This window comes from Peromyscus maniculatus, chromosome 15 (genome assembly GCF_049852395.1).
Source record: "Peromyscus maniculatus bairdii isolate BWxNUB_F1_BW_parent chromosome 15, HU_Pman_BW_mat_3.1, whole genome shotgun sequence".
Lineage (NCBI taxonomy): Eukaryota > Metazoa > Chordata > Mammalia > Rodentia > Cricetidae > Peromyscus > Peromyscus maniculatus.
In genome coordinates, this window is record NC_134866.1 from 28,503,053 (window position 1) to 28,524,642 (window position 21,590).

Here is a 21,590-nt window from a genome sequence, read left to right on the forward strand (position 1 = left end):
ATTTAACTTTTCAAAGAGCCTTGTTTTGGGGTTGAAAAGCCTAAGATCGAGTTCCTGCTCCATCATTTAATAAAAGATGACAGTGATTGGTGAGAGGTATGTAGCTAAGTGGTAATATGACATTCTGGATTCAAGCCCCAGCACTGAGAAAACGTGTAAATGAGCAAATGATCAGACCCCGCTGAGTCTCTCATCTTCACCATGAGGTTGATAACAATGCCCACTTGGGTCTTGGAGGGTTGCCGTGGAGCTCAGGGGTGAGACTGTGTACATGGCAAAGCTTTGTTGGAGATGAGCTCTGAGATGATGACTCCTAAGGAGGTGTGTTTCCTTGTCTCCTTGCAGTTTCCACCTTGCTGCCGCGAAAGGACACTTGGAATGTCTCAAGGTCATGGTGACACATGGTGTGGATGTGACTGCCCAAGACACTTCCGGTATGTGGCTACTAATCTCTTAAATCAACAAGCCAGCATGAGGATCGGTATCATAAAGGTGGCACATACTCATTGTGGAAAATTTAGAGTGTGCCGACAAGCCAGGAGTCTACCGTTGTGTCATTGTTTGTCTCTGTGTTTTCATCTTCGGTGTGACTAGTCAGCTGGAGACTGTATGCTTCTTTTTCTCCAGCGCTGCATTTTATATTAATTTCTAAGACTGTATATATAGATCAACCAATATCTCCTCATTCTTGATTTTGTGTAAACTGATCAATATGGTGAATTACTGGTAGCGGATTTCATAGCTGGCTTAGAGCTCTGGACAGAAGGATGACTTTAATCTTGACCCTGGCTGTACTGCAGGGCCTTCAAAGTCATCTGGGACCTGGAAGAGATGAAGGAGGAAGGGGAAAGAAAGAAGAATAAACAGTACACTGGGGGGCGGGGGGGGGGGGAGCAAAAGGAGGAAGGCAGAGATGGGGGAGGGGGAGACGGGGGGTGGGGGGTGGGGAGAGAGTATAGTGATAGTTAGTGTTGTCAGCTTGACAGAATTTAGAATTGATTGCCTGGAAGATTGGCCCTGGGCATGATGGCTAATCTTGATGAAGGAGGAAGAACCAACCAGTGTACCATTCCCTAGATGGGATCTTGGACCGAGTAAGAGTGGAGAGAGTGAGTTGAAGCATACATGCATTCCTTGCTATGTGGAGATAATGCAGACAGCTACTTCAGGCTCTTGCCACCGTGACTTCCCTTCTGTGAGGGACTGTAACCTGGAACCGTGAGCCGAATGAACCTTTCTCCCTGAAGCTGCTTTTGTCTGGTTATTTTTATCACATTAACACGGATGTTTCCTAAAAGCTTCCTGGGTGATTCTAATGTGAGGCAGTGTTGGGACATTTCTAGCAAGGCAAATGAAGGGAAAAGCAGGATAGCCTGTGTCTGTAGGGCTGTCCTCCAGCAAGGGGCCCCTGGGGTCTTTGTCCTAGGATTTGTTCTCTGTTGGCCATGTGGAAAGGTTCAAGCTGATGACTTCATTGGTCTGTGCACTTGGAAATCTCTGGCCTCTGAAAGGTTTACATTAGTTTTTACTGGGAGATAAAATTGGTGTAATTGCAGAGTCTTCATTTGCGGTCTTCATCAACTACACTGAATTCCTTCCTCTCCCTCCCCTGAGTGGCCTCTTCAGAGCAGCCATCTCGGGGATCAGCCAGGTGTCATAAGCCCATTATTACCCACAGAATGGTTGGAAACCTAACGTTTCAGAATGGTTTTCAAAGTCCGTGGCGTGTTTGGCCTTTCTTTTTCTTGATTTTTAAGTAATTTAGTAGTTGGGAATCTTTACACTTTGAGAATAGTTAGGTGTGTTTGTTTTCTAGAAAAGCCAAGAACCAAAAGGGCATAAGTCAGGCAAATGTATCAAGCTAATATAACTATTTTTTTGGGAAAAAATTGAAGTACCAGTGATTTTTCTGAGCAGTTTCACAGAGAATTCAAAAAAATATATGAGGAAGGTCAGTGTTAGTAGAACAAACTTCCTTTAAGTGACTGTTTTGTGGGGAATATTAATTCATTTTGAACAAATGACACTTTAATCTCAGGACCCAGCAATTTTGTTTATTTTAAAGTACACTGTCGGTGTTTTTAAAGTTATTCCACATTATATAGTGCAAATATGAGTGGCCAACATACTGCCAATAATGTCAGCAAGGGGAGGTTGACCTCTAAGAAAACTATAGTGTGAAGAATGAGGCTAGAGTGAATGGACCCGCTGTCCTGTGGTTCTGTTCCACTGCTTCTGTTGTTAGGAAACAGATTAGGTGGGAATCTAGTTATTCTGTCACAGCCAAACATCACCCTTCATCTCTCCTTACATTAAAGAGAGAAATAAGCTCCTTTGATAAATGTTCATGATAGGAAAGTACAAAAAAAAAATGCAAAGAAAATAACCATTGCTTCTACTCTTACTAGAAAGAAATATTTTATGCTCCTTAAAAACAAACAAAACAACCACTTAGCTCAGTCACATTATGGAATTCTATGTCCTGCCTTTTGAGGTCTATATATGTGTGTGTGTCTGTGTGTATGTGTGTCTGTCTGTGTGTAAACCACAGGCCAACCTAGTATCATTCCTCAGGTGTCATCTACTGTGTTTTTTGAGGCAGGGCTTCTCCTTGGCCTGAAGTCTGTTGAATGGGCTATTCTGACTGGCAAGGAAACACCAGCGATCTACTACCTAAATCAGCCCATCTCTGTCTCTCCAGTGCTGGGATCCTAAGCACACAACACCACACTCAGCTTTTTTTTTAATGTTTATTTTTGTTTGCATTGGTGTGTTGCCTGCATGTATGTGAGAGGGTGTCAGATCTTGGAGTTACAGACAGTTGTAGCTGCCATGTGGATGCTGGGAATTGAACCAGGATCCACTGGGAGAGTAGTCAGTGCTCTTAACTGCTGAGCCATCTCTCCAGTACCCACCCCACCCCCCACCCCCCACCCCCCACTTCCCATCCCCCACCCCCCACCCGTGCTCAGCTTTTTAAATGTGGGTACTGGGGAATGGAAATCGGGTTCTAATGTTTGCAAGGCAAACACTTCAAAAACTGACTCAACACCCAACCAAGCTCTTAAGAATCCCAGCTTTTTTTGTGGCTGCATATAGCAACTTGGGTATGTTTTCTATTTATGATACACATCTCTAACTGGATTTCTGAGGACTGGGTCAACAAAGAACCCTGAACATCCCAGCTCCACGCCACCTTCCTGCAGACTGAATAGCGTAAAGGGACACTGGAGAGGGTACTTGGACCCATGGTTGAGGTTCCACAGTGCTGGCCAGTGAGAACTGATTGAAATTTTAACTCTAAATACTCTATGGGCCAGGATGTTGTCCAGATGTTCCAAAAGTCTCTGAGCCTCCAGTCACTTCCTGTCACCTGACAGCACCCGCCCTGAGGCCAGCATCCTGCTCCTGAGGCTTTGCAGTTTTGTTTGGGTCTTGGTGAGGCACCTGCTTCTGCAGTGAGTCCATGATGTGAACATTGAGGACAGCCACAACAACAAACAAGGGAATGTCTGCATGGAGAAAAGGGCATGGGATTTCTTTAATAGTGTTTTTTTTAAATATTGCATAAATAATATATAAAGAAAATAATCATTGCTTCTACTCCTACCAGAAAGAAAAAAAATAGTATGCTCCTTAAAAAAAAAAAAATTTTCCCTAAAACGTTTCTACTTAGATCACACTATAAATTCTATGTTCTACCTTTTGGAGTGTGTGTGTGTATGTGTGTGTGTGTGTGTGTGTGTGTGTGCGCGTGTGCGTGTGCGTGTATGTGTGCGTGTGCATGTGTGCGTGTGCGTGCGTGCATGTGTGCGTGTGTATACATTCATGTTTATATGTAGGTACACTTATGTGAGTGTATGCATGTGGAAACCAGAGAGTAACCTCTGATATTGTTTAATTCTTATTATTTAAAGTAACTATTTAAATTATTTAAAAATAATAATATTTTCTTAAAAAGTAAAGCAATTAAAAAATTTTTAAAAAACCCCTGCCTGTGTCTCTCCTGTGACCTGGTGTCCACTCTCACTGTCCCTCTCAAGAAAGTTTATCTGAAAACGAGGAAAAGGAATTAGTCACTGTGCCTTCCTTGGTGGTCATCTTTAGTACCAAATGGCTGTTATAGTTAGAGGGTGATAACTCACCTTTGACAAGATGTTTTCAGTAAACCCACCTTCAGTGTTGCCCAGTGTTACTGAGGTGCAATAGCCTTCAATATGAAAACCTGCTGAGATGTGACATAAAAATCTGTTACTAAAAATCCTACACTTCTGTGTCAGGATTATGTCACCATCATCATCATCATCATCATCATCATCATCATCATCATCATCCTGGCTGGCCTGGAATTCACGATGTAGACCGTCACACATAAACTTTCAGTAACTCTCCTGCCTCTGCCTCTTGAACTCGAGGATTCCATGTGTGAGCCAGATGCCCGGCCCCTGGAGGGCTGTTTCAGCAGTGGGAGGGTCCTCCTTTCAGAATACGTTCCACTGGTGCTCTCGCTTCTTTTTATTCACAGAATCTTAAGATGGTCAAACTGTAATTTTTCCTACAACAGCCTTTAGAGGCAAATAATCGTTTCTATCTTAAGTTATCTTTCCATATGAAATGCTCGGAATTGAGAGAATTTTTACGGATGTCTCACAGTGAATCTTATAAATCACACTGTCAGCAGGCGACTGCATACTTCAGATAGCTTAGCTGGCTTCGATGAGAGGGTCAGAGTGGTGGGCACATGTTCCTTGTCTAAGATCATAGGAAGCTCATTGCAGTCGGCTCCTGTTTTATTGTGACTCATGGGACTTCAGTCAGATCACTTTTTATTCGCTACTCATTAGGCTGTTGAAAGGCTTCGAATCTTAAAGACAAAAACAACAGAAGGAAAAGGTTTGAGGCAGGTGTGGTGACCCATTCTGCTAAGGTCGGAGGATGGCCAGTGTGAGGCCAGCCTGAGCTGCTGGTGAGATCCTGACTCAAACAACAGGATAAAGAACTAAAAAGGTTTAACAGTGTCCACACCAAGTGGTTGAGCTTAAACATTAGAACAAACAACCCAAACCCCTCAGACACAGGGAAGATCATTGCTTATGTTGTCTGGGGTCTCCCACCCCATCCTTAATTGCTTTTTGCCAAGCAGCACATTATGTATAGGTAAGGAGTTCAGCCTTCTCTGACTGCACCCACGGTATCCATCCTGGATCCTTTGTTTCTTGTGTGGTCTTGTTCTTCCATCATACGAGAATTGGGAATTCTTTTTGTGTACAAAACACTCTGGGAATACAACAAAAATGATGCTTAGGGTTTTTGATTTTTTCACTGGTTCTTTGTGACTGTTGTTATTGCCTGTACGCCAAACTAGGAGACAGATTGAAATGAAAATATTACCAGAAGACTGGAAAGAAAAACCCAAAGAACCTACTGCTTATTCTGAATATCTGGAGTATAAGCCTTCAGACTCTCTTATTAATATGCATATACACTGGGACAAGGTGTCACAATTCAAAACAAAAGTGACTAATGCATCAGAATTTTATTTTTCTTAGTTGATAGTGCTAGACCAATGTGGCAGCCTTCCTCTATATCACGAGGACCCAAGCTCCCCATTCCTGATTCCAGCACCATCAGGAGCTTTTCTTTCTTTTATTGAGAATTTTATATATGTATACAATGAAATATGACTATATGCACCCATGTTCCTTGCCCAACTTCCCCTATATAACTCCCAGCATGCCTTCTTCCAATTTCATGTCTTCCTATTTGTGATAACTCACTGAGTCCAGTTGTGGCTCAAGGAACCCGGGTTGGGCATCACTGCATCCCTGGGGGATTGCATCCCAGTAACAGCATGGGAATGGGAGGTGCATCTCATACACCATGCACTAGATCCCCTCGGACCTCACTGGGTACCACTTGGACTGTGGCCACATCTGCCTTTATCATGCAAATTCTAGACAGTAATGTACTTAGTTGAAACACAGAGGTTTTGCAAGAGGCAGAAGCAGAGACTAAAGGATGATTTGTATGTCTTGTCACACTTAACAACCCTAAACTTTCTCCAATCTCTTGGTGCAGTTTTTCTTATCAAACTTCTTTAGTCAGAAAGGATATTTAGATGAGTGGGAATCAGAACTATGAAAACATAAAACACAGGGTGTCCTTTGAGGGCTGAAATGTATGAGTCCTTCCCCTTCTCTAGCATCCACGATTGCTAGGATACTTGTTTTATTTTTGTTTGTTTGCTTGCTTTTGTTTTTAATTTTATGGATGGGATTTCATTATATTAGACACACTAATCCCAATCAAAATTGATACCTTCTGAAAATGGGAAGATAATGCCAGGTGTATTGGTGCAGACTTTCAATGTCAACATTTGGGAAGCAGAGGCAAGCAAATCTCTGTGAGTTCAAGGCCACCCTGGTCTACATAGTGAGACCACCGCCCCACCCCACCCCCAAAGAAAGGAGAAAAAAATGGAAAAGATAATATTTACGTTTTAGAGGATGATCCATCCTAATACGTGCACATCACATTTAATAAGTGTTGTTCATATTTTAAACCTCAGATAAAGAAAAGTATGACTTAAGATATTTGACTTGCTACAGTGCATGTATGTGGGGAGGTGATGAGAGGTCATGAGACAAGGATCAGCATACCTGGCCGTGAAAATGCTCCAGATGGTAACACTCAGAAGTGGCCTTGGATTCTGTATTGTGCTTTAAAGATGGGGGCACAGGGGTGGTCTCAGAACTCTAATAGTAACACTACTGTAAACAAGTAATTGCCAGTCTGCTTTCTCTCTGGGAGTGTACCGAGGTGGCTACGCTTTTGCTTTAGTGGTAAAAATTCACCCAAAGACAAGGATTTCCTTAAAAAAAAAAAAAAAAAAGTCATTTACATATATGTAAAATTATAAATAATAACCAATTAAACTTATTACTTTATTGTAGAAATATATTCTGCATTTTGAAATTGACCTTTAAGGAATGACTTTAAGGCATATCTAGTTGAATATCATGTAGTTGTCTTATTTCTTCATTATTTACCTAAGTGTTTCCAGGTGTTGCAAAAAAATGGCACAGGCATTTGAGCAGTGTGATCAAACATCACAGGACCCTGTTAGATTGTTCTTCCTATTTCCTCTAGTAATCTTGTGCTACAAAGACATGATCGTGTAGGTAGTTCAGAGGCAGATCGTAGAGTCACTTTCAACATAGGATCATTGAGCGAACTGTCATCTGGGGCTCTTGGTTTTTAATTAGCACTCATCTTTTTATTTATGGGCAAAGATCTGTCAGAATAAGCATGAGTGATGGTGGCCCTTGATACTTGTCTATAGGGAAGTTGTTCTCTGACAGCCAGACAGATCCATAGCTGTCTGGGAGCCAGGAATAAGCATCGTCTCTCTCCTTCCAGTGGTCTTCTACCATAAATAATGTATTCTGTCGAGGAGAATTTGTATTTGGAGAGAGAAATTTGTTTTAATGCTAGCAGTGAGAGACATCTTGCTTTCAGTATGGTAGTGTCTGGGAATGATTTGTGATTTGGATATTGAGACCAAGCGAAAAGTACTCTTATGCTGCTATTTAGGGCACACATCACAGGGGAATAGATGAATTTTGCTTCTCTAGACATCAATCACTCACGTCTAGGTATGACCAGAACCCTGGAAATGAAACAAAAGCCTGATATTTAGTTATGGTATGTTGTTTGAATGTTCCTACCATGTTGTCTTTGGACAACTATGCCTTCGTCAGATGAATGGTGTTTGTATAGAATAGCTTCTTTTCCCAGGGTAGACAACAGTTAATGCATTGCATGCACAGTATAAACAGTCCATAGTTTACAATCAGGATGCGTTCCAGAAGTTCATTTGTAAGGCATTTGTTTAAAATTAAAAAATGTGCTTGTCCTTAGCAACAGTGGTATAAATGATGTCTGGAGAGGCCAAGCTAACCACCAAAGCCTGTTAAATGCACAGTATAATGAAACTCTCATTCTTAGGCTTTATTTAATTCTGAAAAAGAGAGGGGCATCCTGTACATGAAAAAGAATAGAAAAAATTCTTATTTTCTTACTTCCAGGGGTCTCTTTTCCCTCATCCTTTCAAGAGAGGGTTGAGAGATTTCTGCCTCAGTATCCCACACTGACTAAACAAATATCTTTCACGCATTAGCCCTTAACATCTCAGGCTATCTTTTGCAGAATAGAAGAGAGCTGTTCTTTTGAGGATTGGGATGCTTTTATGTGGCTCCCATGATCTCCTGACCCTCTTGATCTTTAAGGTATTTCCTAGCCATGTGATTTTCCTAGTAAATTCTAGTCAGCGCTGAGTGAAGACTAATAAAAAAAATGGTATTTTGGAACTGGGCCATCATATAAAAGAAATTGTTCTTCTAAAGTCTTAGGTCTCAACCCTAGGCCCTTTTTGCACTTAGGGGACATTTTGCAATGCCTGGTGATGGTTTTGATTGTCACAACTAGACTTCTCATGGGTGGAGGCCAGGGAAGCAGAGTAACAGATTAATAGAGTTAGCAGAATGATCATCTACAGCAGTTATCCAGTGTAAAACATCAATAGTGTTGAGGTTGAAACTGGGTTTGAAACAAGTCCCAAAATAAAGGTTGCTTATGAGTGTTACTTGGGGATATATTAGTCACACAAATCGGGAAAGACAAGATTTAAGGCTTTCTTGGGTATATTGAGTTGGCTGGCAGTTGCAACCAGCCGCTCATTACAGACATTGAAATTAGCATCCTCTTTAATTCAAGATGACTGGACTATGCTGAGAACCAGCTGTTCACCAGCGGTATTGTGGGAGCTAGGAACTCAATAGGGAGTGAAACAACTATGCACAGGCAGAGGACCAGCTAACCAACAGGGGTGTGTGTGTGTGTGTGCGTGTGTGTGTGTGTGTGTGTGTGTGGTCAGCAGTATAGATCTTGACTCTACAGCTGAGAACAGAGTACTGCAAGATGTGAGGTATTATGAAGAAGGAAGCAGAAACCCAGAGTAAAAGGAGTTAGGGAAGAAATGGAACGTGTAATGGGTAGGACAGAAAAAGACCTCTGTTTTGTGACAGGGTCTCATGTGTCCTGAGGCAGCCACCAGCCATATAGCCAAGTATGTCCTTGAACGCCTGATCTGAGTGCTGTTATCACAGCCCATCACAATGCCACATTTGTGCTGCGCTGGGTGTTAAACCTGGGGCATCACGCACACTTAGGCAAGCACTCTGCTAAACTGGGCTACATCCCTAGCCCAGGAAAGACCCCATCGAAAGGGCAGCCTTCAAGTTGAATCTGAAGGTGAGAGAACAAACTGTGTGGCTGTTTGAGGGGAAGAGAATGCAGGTTAAACATACAGCAGCTGTAGAGGCCCTGGTGTGAAGGTTCACTTGGCACTGGGCAGTTGGGTAGCACCGGAGGATGTCTTGAAGTTACCTGCCTGCTGCATTTCTGAAGGGGACTTCAATGCTCCTTTCACATGTAAACTAAGCAAGGTCTTGTAAAAGTCTGGAAACCCAGGGTAACATTTGTTTAGGGTTGAGCCTATTTTGAGGAGAGAGAAATGGGAGGTCAAACGTAAGATGGGTTTCTGGAATATTGTCTGCTGGCTTGTGGGCTGTCTTTTCTGGGTTTCTAGGCCTGAGGTATTCTACTCTGATGTGACAGTTGTGGACATGGGCATTTTGCATACACATCAGCTAAATACGGCACTTACGCGGTCCTGTCCAGAGTTGAACGGAACCTGCAGGGGACAGTGTGGTTGGGGCCTCTGAGTGTTGTCTGTGGGTGGGATGCTCCGTGGTCACACTAAAGAAGGTGGGGCCGTAATCTCTAAAGGAACAGTCCCTGCTTTGTTGGAGACTGTTTCTCCTAGCTGCCTTTGGCACAGCAATTAGAAACTATGTAGGAAGTGTGTGCTATTCAGAAAGTTCTTGTCCATACTTTTAGCTTTGTGTTTATCCCTGTCCGCCACTCAAACAGCGTCAGCTGATCATGTTTTAAATGAAGGTCTTTGATCCACTTTGAATTATAAAGGACAAGAAAAGCTGAGGGGAAAGGAACTCATTGGCTGCTAGTGGGAGCGTAAACTTGTGTGGCTACTATAGAAATCAGTGTGGAGATTTCCAAACAAGAAAAAAAAAAAACAACTACAGCGTCACCTACTGTACCATCTCTGAGCATATACCCAAAGACTTTCCACAGAGAAACTTGCACATACCTGCCTATGGTTTCTCTAAGCACAATAGCAAGGCAGTTGAATCATCCATCAACAGAGGGATGGATAACAAAACTGTTCTGCATATACACAATGGAATTTGATCCATCTATTAAAAAAATGAAACTATGAAGTTTGCAGGAGAATGAATAGAATTGGAAGATACTGTATGGAGGTAACTCGGGTTCAAAAAGACAAACACCACATGCTTTCTCCTATGCACGTCCTAGCTTCTAAGGGTAATAATTATGGTCCTGGAACTAGAGAGAGGATCTTGAGAAAGGGGAGAAAAATCAGCTTTAAGGAAGGGGGCTGGCAGGATCATACTAGAACACGTGACATGAAAGTAGAAAGGGGAAGAACAGGGGTGAGGGCATAAGAACAGAGAGGTGCAGAGAGATGGGGAGAAGAGCAGGCCTGGGGCAATCAACCAAAATTAATATGCATGAAAATGCTATAAGGAAACCAGTTAATTTGTATGATAACATATAAGAAAACTTTTTTTTTTTTTAAATTTTATTTTAACGTGGCCACTTTCCCCGGTTTTTCCCTTTTAATCCATTTAGGACACAGTGCTTTACATATTGCAGCCAAGAATGGCCACCCAGAGTACATCAGGAAGCTCCTTCAGGTAAGCAGGGGACTCCCAGAGGTGTCACTTTGTTTATATTTATTCATTATGAATTTAAAGGTAACCTTATTCATAAAGGGAGAAATACCCCTTCTCAGTACATACCCCTGTTAATACTGTCCTACAGCCCATTTGTACAGAACAGCCAATAATAAGACTATTTCCATGTTTCCATGGCAACTCGACTAGAAGAGAAGTGGATCCTCACCAAACTTTGGATTGTCTCCCTGGGATCAGATTATCCGCCCCTTTAGTCAGTTCCTCTTTTCCGAAAGCAAGCGTTTCACTAAACTTTCCAAACTGTAGTAACCCTTGGCTCACTGGCTCTGTGGTGTCCTGGTGTTCGCTCTATAAATTGCTCGTGGAGGTACAGTGCCTCTGGATTAACAGTTTCGGCCATTATCCCTCGGTCCATAACTTGATGAGCTTTTCGTTAATTCTTGGTTCTTGCTTAAGTGCTCGGTTTTATTCTTATTTATAATTTTTTAGCCAACTCCCTGGTTGGCTGACTTAGCCAGGAAGTTTATAATGACCCCCTAAGGTGATGACCTCCGTAAATTTGTAAAGATACGTATTTCATGAACCGTCCCCCCCCCCCAATAGCAGCACTACAGTCACGTCCAGCTGTTACCCGTCAAAATGCAAGCTGGCTCTTCTCAGGAACAGCATGGAGCAATAAAATAAGTGTTTAGAGTACTGTCTGTGCTGTCAAGCTGCTGTCCCAGCCTTCACAAGCACTCTTGGAGACCCAGCGTCGTCTTGCTTTCATTTGAATTTCTCAGGCCACACTGTTGGTCGCATTCATCAACTTGCTACATTGACCACACAGCTCCTTGTCTTGCCCTGTGTGGTGCCCGCTACTGCCCATTCCGGGAATGTTTCACCTAAACAGGTCTTTGAAGCAGAAAAAAAAAAAAACAATCAGGAAAACTAGATCTGTGTTTGTGAGGTTGACTTGGGAGAGTTGCTTTGACTTGTTAACATGGAGTTTTTCTTACTTGCCTTCTGCAAGACAAGGTCCTCAGGATAAAGTGGGGAAGAAATGACTCACTTGGCCAGAGTGCCCTGCATCTCCACCCTGGGTCCTACTATACTTTTTGAAAATATGTTTTAAATTCCCATTCCACTCTAGCCCGTGCATCTGGCTCTGATTTTAAGGAAGATTTAACCTGACAGGCTCAGAGTCCTTGTGGGCTAGGACCAGATATTCTAGCCTCTAATGTAATTTTATATCTGGTTATGCAAATGCTTTGGTTTTTCTCTGAAATCTTTGAAGGCTTTAAACGGTTCCTTGTGCTGTTCTAAAATTAGGCCAATGCCTTGGTAAGTAGTAACTTGATCTCCATTCTTCTGACCACAGCAGAGGAAGCATTTCACTTGAAGGTAGCCTGTTCTTACCTCCCCTGGCCTGCACTTCATCTGAACCTTGTTCTTTCTAGATTACTGTTAAGAATCCAGCCTTCCATGGACTTACATGACAGACTTCTCTGGCCAGTTGTTCGCCCCTTTGAGAATCAGGCTGTGTACAAATGAGACCCGTTTGTCTCATGCTCTCCTCATCCCAGTACCTCTGCATTTAGTGTTTTCTGAGACCTTGCTCTGTACCCTGCGCATTGGTCTCTCTAAGCCATGCCTGTTTGCTGAAGATAGTTCTGTTCTCTGGTCGTTACCGTTTTCAACTCTTGGCTCCTTAAGGCAGTTAGCACAAGTAGAGCTTTGTGGGGTCCTACAAATTCAAATGACTTCTCTTCCTTCCCTGTGCAAGTCCTCCCGCCCTCCCTAATACCAAGTATTCTTGGGGTACTAGGTTTGGTGCTAAGCAGTAAGTATCTACCAGCCAGCAGGGCGGCTGCTGTCTTCGTGGAGTTCACAGTCTGGTTAATAAGGAAAGGAACATGTGCTACAGATTGCGGAGTACTAAGAAAGAAAGTGGTTTCTAGTGAGGCCCTCAAGAGAAGGTGATGTTTAAGTTGAGATCTCCAGTGGGCAAAAAAAATAAAAAAATAAAAAAACCCAGCAGAACACATTCCAAATAGAACAGCCAGGTGCTGGTCAGGGTGGAAGAAAGCCAGTGAGTGACTCAGAGGCAAAGACTTGAGAGAATGTGGCACAAAATGCAGGGCCTTGTATGTTGAGATGTGCAAGCTAAGGAATCCTTGGTTTGCTGTGGCATTGTGAAGGGCAGACAGTGGCATACACAGTTTTATAGGGTGATCTTTTGTGTAGAGAAGGGGTTACGAGGGGACAGAACAATTGAGGAGACCCAGTGGAGGCTAGACTAGCCATGCATGTAATAAGATGCTGCTGCCCAGGGCTAGGATGAAGGTCATGAGAAAGAGAAGAAGATACCTCTCATAGGATTTGGAGACGGGAGCTACAGGATGTGGTGGGTGAGATACTGGCGAAGGAAGAGGAAGAGGAGGAGAAATCAAAGCTAATTCAGTGTCTATCTCATTGGATAAACTGACCATGGCGGTTGGTGTTCATAGAGATGATAAAAACTCGGGGAGGAACAAGATAGGGATGGAGGAGTGGGAAACTTGCCTTCCGGGTGCTTAGGAGATATCAAACCAGGGATGTCAAGCAAGTGCACTGGGTTCCCGAGCCTGGGCACTCACAGGTGACACTTGTATATGATAAGTATCCAGGCTCCAACAGGCTCAGATCCTGGCTTCACCACTGCCCTAGTTCAAGCCATTTATTAACTTATTTATACCTCGGTTTCCACTGAAAGTGGCTGCAGGGATGGTCGTCCAACTTGGGTTGCTAGCAGACTGAAAGCAAGTCTTGATTCAGAGCCTGGCACACGTTAACTTACGTAATACTTGCTCGCTGCTGCTGTCGGGATCTACATCTGTTGTTTGGAGTCACTAACATCTGGACGGAGGTGTAGATGGGATTACCAAGAAGAGAGCTTCGGAGAAAGCAATGACGAATGTGAGGTTATGTATTTTGTAGGAGGAGGAGGAGGAGGAGGGCTGGCCAAGGTAGTGGTGGGGAGCTGCAAGAGGCTGAGCCAGACAGAGAGCCTCAAGGAGGAAGATGAGGAAGGAGTGTAGACTGCTGCTCAGAGGGGGGTCAGAGGGCAAATGTGTAGAAACTAAAAGATTGCAGATGACCTTGGCTTGGGCCATCGTTATGGAATCATGAGGGCAGATACCTGAGTGAATGCGAGGCAAGGAAAGTGAAGACTGTGTAGGTGACTCGGGGAAAGCTGGTTCTAGGAAGGGAGACAGAGCATGAGAGACAACATGGGAAAATAAAGGATCCACATGGGAGATCTTAGAGCATGTGTGCTAGCTGGTGGGCCTGGAGAGATGCTGTAAGGGAAGACTGAATGACCAGATCAGCAAAGGGGGGACCGTAGCTGGTGTCGTGATTATTTGGGAATGTATCTTTTTCCTCATAAAGGACGGTAGGCCCACGGAGCTCAGAGGGTAGGATTTACGTACGCGTGTGGCCTTCTGAAGAAGTGGTGTGCGAAGGAGAAGGATGGACTCGATGGTAGTTTTGAAGTTAACTTTAAGATACATGTTTTTGTCTCGCAGTACAAAAGCCCAGCGGAAAGTACCGACAGCTCTGGGAAAATAGCTTTACATTATGCAGGTAATGTTCATTCTCTCATTGGTCCGTTTTTACTCTAAGAAACTGTTTCGTTCACTCACCTCACTGGGGCTGGTTTCCAGAGTTCCCAGACGGGCGTCCCATATTATTCTGTAAGTCACACACAGATTTCCTAAAGAGCGTACCTACAGTTAGGTCCCTGCCATGCGACCGGTGTCCGTGGTTAATAGATTCAGCTCAGGCTGAGAGGAAGCTCAATGACGAAGGGCGTGCTTAGCATGTGCAAGGCTCTGGTTTTAAACTCTAGTACTAACACGCATATGTATGTGTGCACATGTATGTAGACTCTTGAAATCAAGTTAAAGTTCCTTTTTAAAGTAGAGAGTGATGAGCAGCTGTGGATTTTAGGACTAGAAGATACTGATTTTTTTTTTTTTTTTTTAATTTGGGGATCACGATAAACGTCAGTTGTATTTGTCCACCTCTGGTTTCGCTGTCTGTCACAGCTTCAAGTGACAGATGCTGATACTGAATTCACGGGGGTGACTAAATATAGAATTAATTTTATTTCTAGTTGTAGAAAAGCCAAGTCCTGTGAGAAGCCTAAGCAAATGCTTGCCTGCAGGGAGCTGGGAGTCCGTGGCTGTAGCTTCGGCGTTAGCTGAAATCAAGCAGCGTTCTCACACACCTGTTACATAGCCTTTCTCTTCTGTGCTGGTCACCTGTCGGGCAGGAAGTGAACTCTTCCTTCCCGGAAGTGGTAATCTGGGTTGTTGGTGACTGGTTGTGTTTCTCTTCCTCAGCGGCACAGGGATGCCTTCAAGCTGTGCAGGTCCTCTGTGAACAGAAGAGCCCCATAAACCTTAAGGACTCGGTATGTACCGGGCAGATGGACACTGAGGGAAGTGGGGTGCAGATTTCTAGCAAAACTTTAAAGACCTTAGTGTTTGGCACAATTCTGTTTCTTTACAACCAGAATTTTTTTTTTTTTTTTTTTTTTTTTTTTTTTTTTTTTTTTTTTTTTTGCAAAACGGTCTTATATGTCAATCCTAGGTATATATTTGTGTTCCACCATTAACTCAAATATAAATAAAACTTCGTGTCTTGGTGTATAAAAATAGGAAGTTTTGTATGTTACTTGTCTTGCTGCTGTGACAAAGTACGAGGCCACAGCAGCTAAGAAAGGACGGTTTCGTTTTGGCTCTCACGGTGAAGGTGCAGACCATTGTGTCAGGGAGGTCGCGACAGTGGGAACTTGAGGGAGCCAGTCCACTGCATCCAGAGTCGTGAAGCGAAGGGAGACTAATGCTGTTTCTTAACTTGCTTTCTTCTTTCTATGCCATTCTGGCTGTTGTGGTGGGTCTTCCTACCACAACTAACCTAATTTAGAAAGTCCCTCCCACAGAGGTCCATAGATTTGTCATCAGAGTGAGTCTACATCGTCTCAAGTTGACGATCAGTGTAAACTGTCAGAGGTATCCAGTTAGAAATTCTGTTTTCTTTCACGGTATCACCTTGGATGAGTCCTAGTAGAATTTCCCAACTCTGAAGAGAACTGTTAGTCTTTTTAAATTTCACTGGCCTCTTACAAGAATACCTTTATATCTATGGCATGTGGTTCTAGAGTTTAATGACATGCTATAGCCTGAAAATTGACCTGCATGTACTTGCCCCTGAGAAAGCAAATACATTTACACTTTCTGAACCTCAACATAGGCTAAACATCTCTATTCCAAAAGTCCCCAGGTCCACATATTCCACAGCCTGAAACTTGTATTATGGCTGAAATGTATAAATGTATAAACTGAAAATGTATAAACTACAAGGTCATATATATATATATATATATATATATATATATATATATATATAATATATTACACAAATGAACTTCAAATGTAGCCTTGGGTCCTAGTCCCCCGGGTACTTTATTATGCAGCTGGTCCCAAATCCCCATATTCTAAAATGGGGAATACTGCCATTGGTTTATTTTGGCCTGAATATATGTATGTGCACCACACACATGTGTGCCTGGTGCCTGCAGAGGTCAGAGGGCATCAAGTCCCAGAAACTGGATTGTGAGCTGCTACAATTGACTCTGGTTGCTCTGAAAGAGCAGCAAGTGCTCTTAACCTCAACCATCTCTCCAGCCCCGATAATTTTATTTTTTAATGATTACATTTAATTTTTTTTATATTTATTATAACTGGGGGTGCAGCATGCATGAAGTTAGAGGACATATTGAGCAAGTCAGTCTCTCTTTCCTACACGTGGGTGTGGGGGAATCACACTCAGGGCTTCAGCAAGAGCAGCCCTTGCCCTTAACTGCTGAGCCATTTCTCTAGCCCCGCCCCCCCATACTTTCATCTGAACACACGTAGTGTGTACACTCCTCTTACATTACCAGGCAGAGCTGGTGATAGGTGATGGAGCAAGCAACCCCAATAGCTGGACTGCTAGAGAAAAGCTGAAGTTGGTGAAATTGCATAAGATGTGTGATTAAGTGTAAGGGTGGCCCTAATGGGGGGCATAGAATATCCCAGCAGATGGAAGTGTAGCCCAGCAGTACACGTCAGGAGAAAGATGTGGAAAGGGAGAGGTGTTACGAACCTGGTGTTCAGAATTGGAGTTACAATCTGAGTTTTTCTCCTAGGATGGGAATATACCCCTGCTTCTTGCAGTCCAAAATGGCCACAGTGAGGTCTGCCAGTTTCTCTTGGATCATGGAGCAGATGTCAATTCCAGGGACAAAAATGGAAGGTACCACACGTTAGGGCCAAAGTCATAACTTCAGTGATACCCATTATTTTTTAATGTTACAAAGTGGTTTTCTTTTTTAACTTTCTACCTTCCTGATAACTGAGAATCTGTTTTGACTAAAAAGAAAAAGAAAAAAAATCCTCCCATCCTCCATGGGCAGAATTGCTAGTTGAATCTGCAATGAAATTATTAAATATTGAACTGCATAAGATATTTCTTGTGATTTTTTTCATCCTAAACAAGACAAAAGTAAAAATATTGAATGTATTTAAAAATAATTTTAACCTGGGCAATGGTGGAGCATGCCTTTAATCCAGCAACTCAGGAGGCAGAGGCAGGCCAATCTCAGAGTTTGAAGCCAGCCTGGACTACATAGTGAGTTCCAGGACAACCAGGGCTACATAGGGAAACCCTGTCTCCAAAAAAAAAAAGTAATAGCAATAATTTTAAAGCCTGGGTGTGATGGCACATTCCTTTAATCTTAGCATTCAGGAGGCAGAGGCAGAAGAATCTCTGAGTTCAAGGCCATTCTGGTCTACAGAGCAAATTTCTGAACAACCAGGGCTATATTGAGAAACCCTATCTTAAAACAACAACATCAACAATAAAGTAATAGTAATTTTAATAATGTGTGTTCTTTAAAATACTAGAGGTGAAAAAATCCAGCCTCTAAAATAAGCTTGGTATTCGTGCCAATCACAGGAAATTCTGTCATTGTAGACCAGGTGTGGAAGTCTGTCTATGCTATTTGGATAGGTAGGGTTTAACATTTTGATTTAGTCCAAAGTTTTGAAAATACTACCTTAAGTCATCTTGACAGTTTTGCACTCAATCCCCCTCTCCTTGTTTTCAAGACCAAATGCATCTCGGGAAAGCCTTCCCGCCCTTGGCTGTTATTAAACTCGGGTCTTTCTACTCTAGGACTGCTCTCATGCTGGCTTGTGAGACTGGCAGCTCTCACATTGTGGAAGCCTTAATTAAGAAGGGTGCAGACCTGAACCTTGTCGATTCTCTGGGACACAATGCCTTACATTATTCCAAACTCTCAGAAAATGCAGGAATTCAAAGCCTTCTATTATCAAAAATCTCTCAGGATGCTGGTATGTAAAAGAAAACAGCCAGTGTTGTTTTAAATTTATCCACCCCTTTTCCCCAAAAGGATAAAGGAATTTGGGCAATATGATATGTTTTATTATTCTTTTAAATATATGCTTGAAGGAAAACAAAGTGTTAAATGTTGTGTATGGTGTGTGTGTCCGTGTGTGTGTGTGTGTGTGTGTGTGTGTGTGTGTGTGTGTGTGTATGTGTGTCCGTGTCCGTGTGTGTGTGTGTGTGTGTGTGTGTGTGTGTGTGTGTGTCCGTGTCCATCCACCAAAACTTTGTAAAGGATATGAGTCATTATGGTTCTTACAGTCTTTTTTTTTTTCTTTCACTTTTTCTCTTTAGATTTAAAGACCCCAACCAAACCGAAGCAGGTATTTATCTTGGGGACAAAGTGCTATATATATTTTTTTTAATTTTTGCTTGTGGCAATATAAAAATGTTGAGAATAAATGCTGTAGTTCCTTAGGGCAGTGAGTAAAAATCGGGTTGAAAATTCTTTAAAAAAGACTGACATAATTTTGAATGAATGATTCATTGTTACATGGTGGCAAATATTTTCTTAACAATTTCATTATATTGTTTCAAAAGTATATACTTCATACTTACTTCATACTTACTGCATTTTTTTAATGAAGTGCAATAATGAATGTGTGAAAATGTTCGATGTGGTTAAATCTTGAAGCTAAGTGGAAATATTTTAAATATCATATCCTATGGGTGTGTATATACATATATATATGTATACACACATACATACACACACATATTCATGACATTGTTAAGGCATTTGTGAAAAATAGGAGATTTAGCCTTTTAATTTTAATTGCTGTTTTTTTAAACTGTCATTGGTGTTATACAGAGCAGTGATAGAGACATTTTCTTATTGGGAGTTTTTCCTAAAAGCATGTTGGCTTTTTGTGTGTATCTGGCTGTTCTGTGTATTTATACACTGAGGTTTTTAAGTCATGGAAAGCCCATATTTAATACTGGGTTTATTATGTGCTAACTGTTGCTTATCAGTAAACTTTGCATACGAGGCTCTCCTTTCTCCTCATTCCTTCAAAACGGGGTGGTGGGGTGAAGGGAAGCAGCAGGCCATAGAGATGCGGAGCACCCTGCATTAAGAGGGAAAGCTGACTGTGAATGCATTCTGGGTTCTGAATGATGATTAGTAGGCATGTCTTCATCCTTTCCCGTTTCCACACACTACCTTAATTCACTTTTGTCTTCTTCTTTTTTTTTTTTTTTTTTATCTTCTTGCCATGAAAGCATGGGTTGCTGGAAGAAAACTTAGCGCATGCATGGTACTGATTATTCTGTGGGCAGTGTGTTTCAGAACTTGATGAAGTTAGGACTGCGTAACTGTCAGGTTGTTCTCGTGTGTTCGCTGCAGCTACTTGCTCAGCCTTTCCTAACATAACTAACCCACCTCCATTCTTTGGACTGTGATAACTTTCAGCATGATCAAGTCTCTAAAATAAGCTCAGAAAGAAGTGGAACTCCAAAAAAACGCAAAGCTCCACCACCTCCTATCAGTCCTACCCAGGTAAAAAGCAAAAGCGAATGAACCATAAGCAAAGCCAAAAGCCATCGTTCTATGTCCAGGTCCAAAGGGATGTTGTAATACTGACCCCTAAGCACACATTCTAAATCTTCCTTAGTAGTTGTCGGGTCAGACTGTGGGGCTGGGTATGTAGCGTAATGATAGAGCACTCGCCTAGCATGTGTGAGTCTCTTGGTTGGAACTCCAAAAGAACACACATGCACATGCACAAGTGCACGCGCGCGCACACACACACACACAGAATAAAGGGCAGTGTCAGTTATTAGCTGGAATATTGTAGGTTTCATCTACGTCTCAAGGAAATTTCTCAAAATTTTAGGACAGAGGTGTTTGCTTAAGATAATCTCAGAGTGTGGTTAGCTCATATTAATAGTGCAGAGGGGATGGCTAGCTAGTGAGGACATAGATGGTAATGGATTTTAGTTCATTTCTTAAGATGTTATTTCCCTTTTTTTTTAGCTACATTTATACAGGGCTAATATTAAAATTTTTTGTTTCTGAGTACATAGTAGCAACTTTAGAAGAGCAAGACCAAAAAATATGAAATATCCAATAGAAACAGGATAGGTTTTATTGCTAAGACAAGCATAAGGATGTAAAAAAAGATAAAATAGTGGGAAGGACTGTGGAATCTGGGAAACACTTGCAAATGTGTTAGCAAATTCATTAGTAGTGTTCTCAGCCCACAGTAGAGTTACATAGATTTTAAGAGCTAATGCAGCTAATATAGTAGCATTGCTTAGTTATACCCTGACAGCTTTCAGAAATACCTGAAGCCACTGGACTGCTTTGAGGAGTTTGCTCCTGAATTAAATGAAACTATTCATACCTACCGTTAGATTTAACCATAGGGATTAAACCCTGAATGTTCAGCACCACGGAAGACAGGGCTTTGAAGATCCATTCCTTATTAGTGGTTGTCTTTTTCTTTTTTAGTTGAGTGATGTGTCTTCCCCAAGATCAATAACTTCTACACCACTTTCGGGAAAGGAATCAGTATTTTTTGCCGAAGCACCCTTCAAGGTATTCCCTTTTTTTTTGTGGTCAATTTCTTCCTGTATGTATGATACCTGATGGCCTTGCTTTAATTTATAGAATACTGGGCAAAACAGATTAAGTTTTTGAATCACTGTTTCATGACATTTCATCACGAAGAGCCCCTTGATTATTTTTTTCTGGCATGGACAACATAGAAGGATTAGAAAAAAAAAATAAGTCACATTTACTAATAATTTTCAAATAAGAGATAAATGAAGTTCATGTAAAATCTTTAGCTCAGAGAAGCAGAGATTAGAATGATGGTTCTTAGGGTTGAAAAGACTGAGGAATTTGGGAAGCTGTTGAGGAGGGGGCATTTAAGAACTCTGTTAAATAACACAGTGACTAGACTTCACAATGTGTTTTATCCTTTAAAATCGCCGAGGGCTAAGGAGATGTCTCGGTGGATGAAATACTTGCTGAGGTCAGATCCCCAGAATGCACATAAAGCTGGGTGCAGTGGCATGGGCCAGTTATCCTAGCATTCTCAGGGTGAGATGGGGGATGGAGACAGGAGAATGCCCCTGGAGCAAAGGAGAGGCAAGATGAACACCCAAGGCTGTCCTCTAACGGCCATACTCACCCCGTGGTATACTTGCTTCTCATTCTCTCTCTCTCTCTCTCTCTCTCTCTCTCTCTCTCTCTCTCTCTCTCTCTCTCTCTCTCTCTCTCTCCCCCCTCCTCCTCCCTCCCCCTCTCCC

At 42.2% G+C, this 21,590-nt stretch overlaps 1 protein-coding gene across 13 annotated transcripts in view; it reads left to right on the forward strand.

The window, feature by feature from the left end:
• The window catches only part of Rai14 (retinoic acid induced 14), a 165,499-nt gene that overhangs the window by 128,133 nt on the left and 15,776 nt on the right, over positions 1–21,590 (forward strand). For 7 of the 13 annotated variants that reach the window (XM_076551749.1, XM_076551752.1, XM_042261415.2 and 4 more), the window contains 9 exons: positions 346–434; positions 10,795–10,859; positions 14,408–14,465; positions 15,227–15,297; positions 17,077–17,183; positions 18,105–18,283; positions 18,630–18,658; positions 19,747–19,833; positions 20,788–20,874. In XM_076551749.1, coding sequence (XP_076407864.1) covers positions 346–434; positions 10,795–10,859; positions 14,408–14,465; positions 15,227–15,297; positions 17,077–17,183; positions 18,105–18,283; positions 18,630–18,658; positions 19,747–19,833; positions 20,788–20,874 — 772 coding nt within the window. The remainder of the gene's footprint in view (positions 1–345; positions 435–10,794; positions 10,860–14,407; positions 14,466–15,226; positions 15,298–17,076; positions 17,184–18,104; positions 18,284–18,629; positions 18,659–19,746; positions 19,834–20,787; positions 20,875–21,590) is intronic. The other 6 variants (XM_076551753.1, XM_076551755.1, XM_076551756.1 and 3 more) reach the window with 2 other exon arrangements.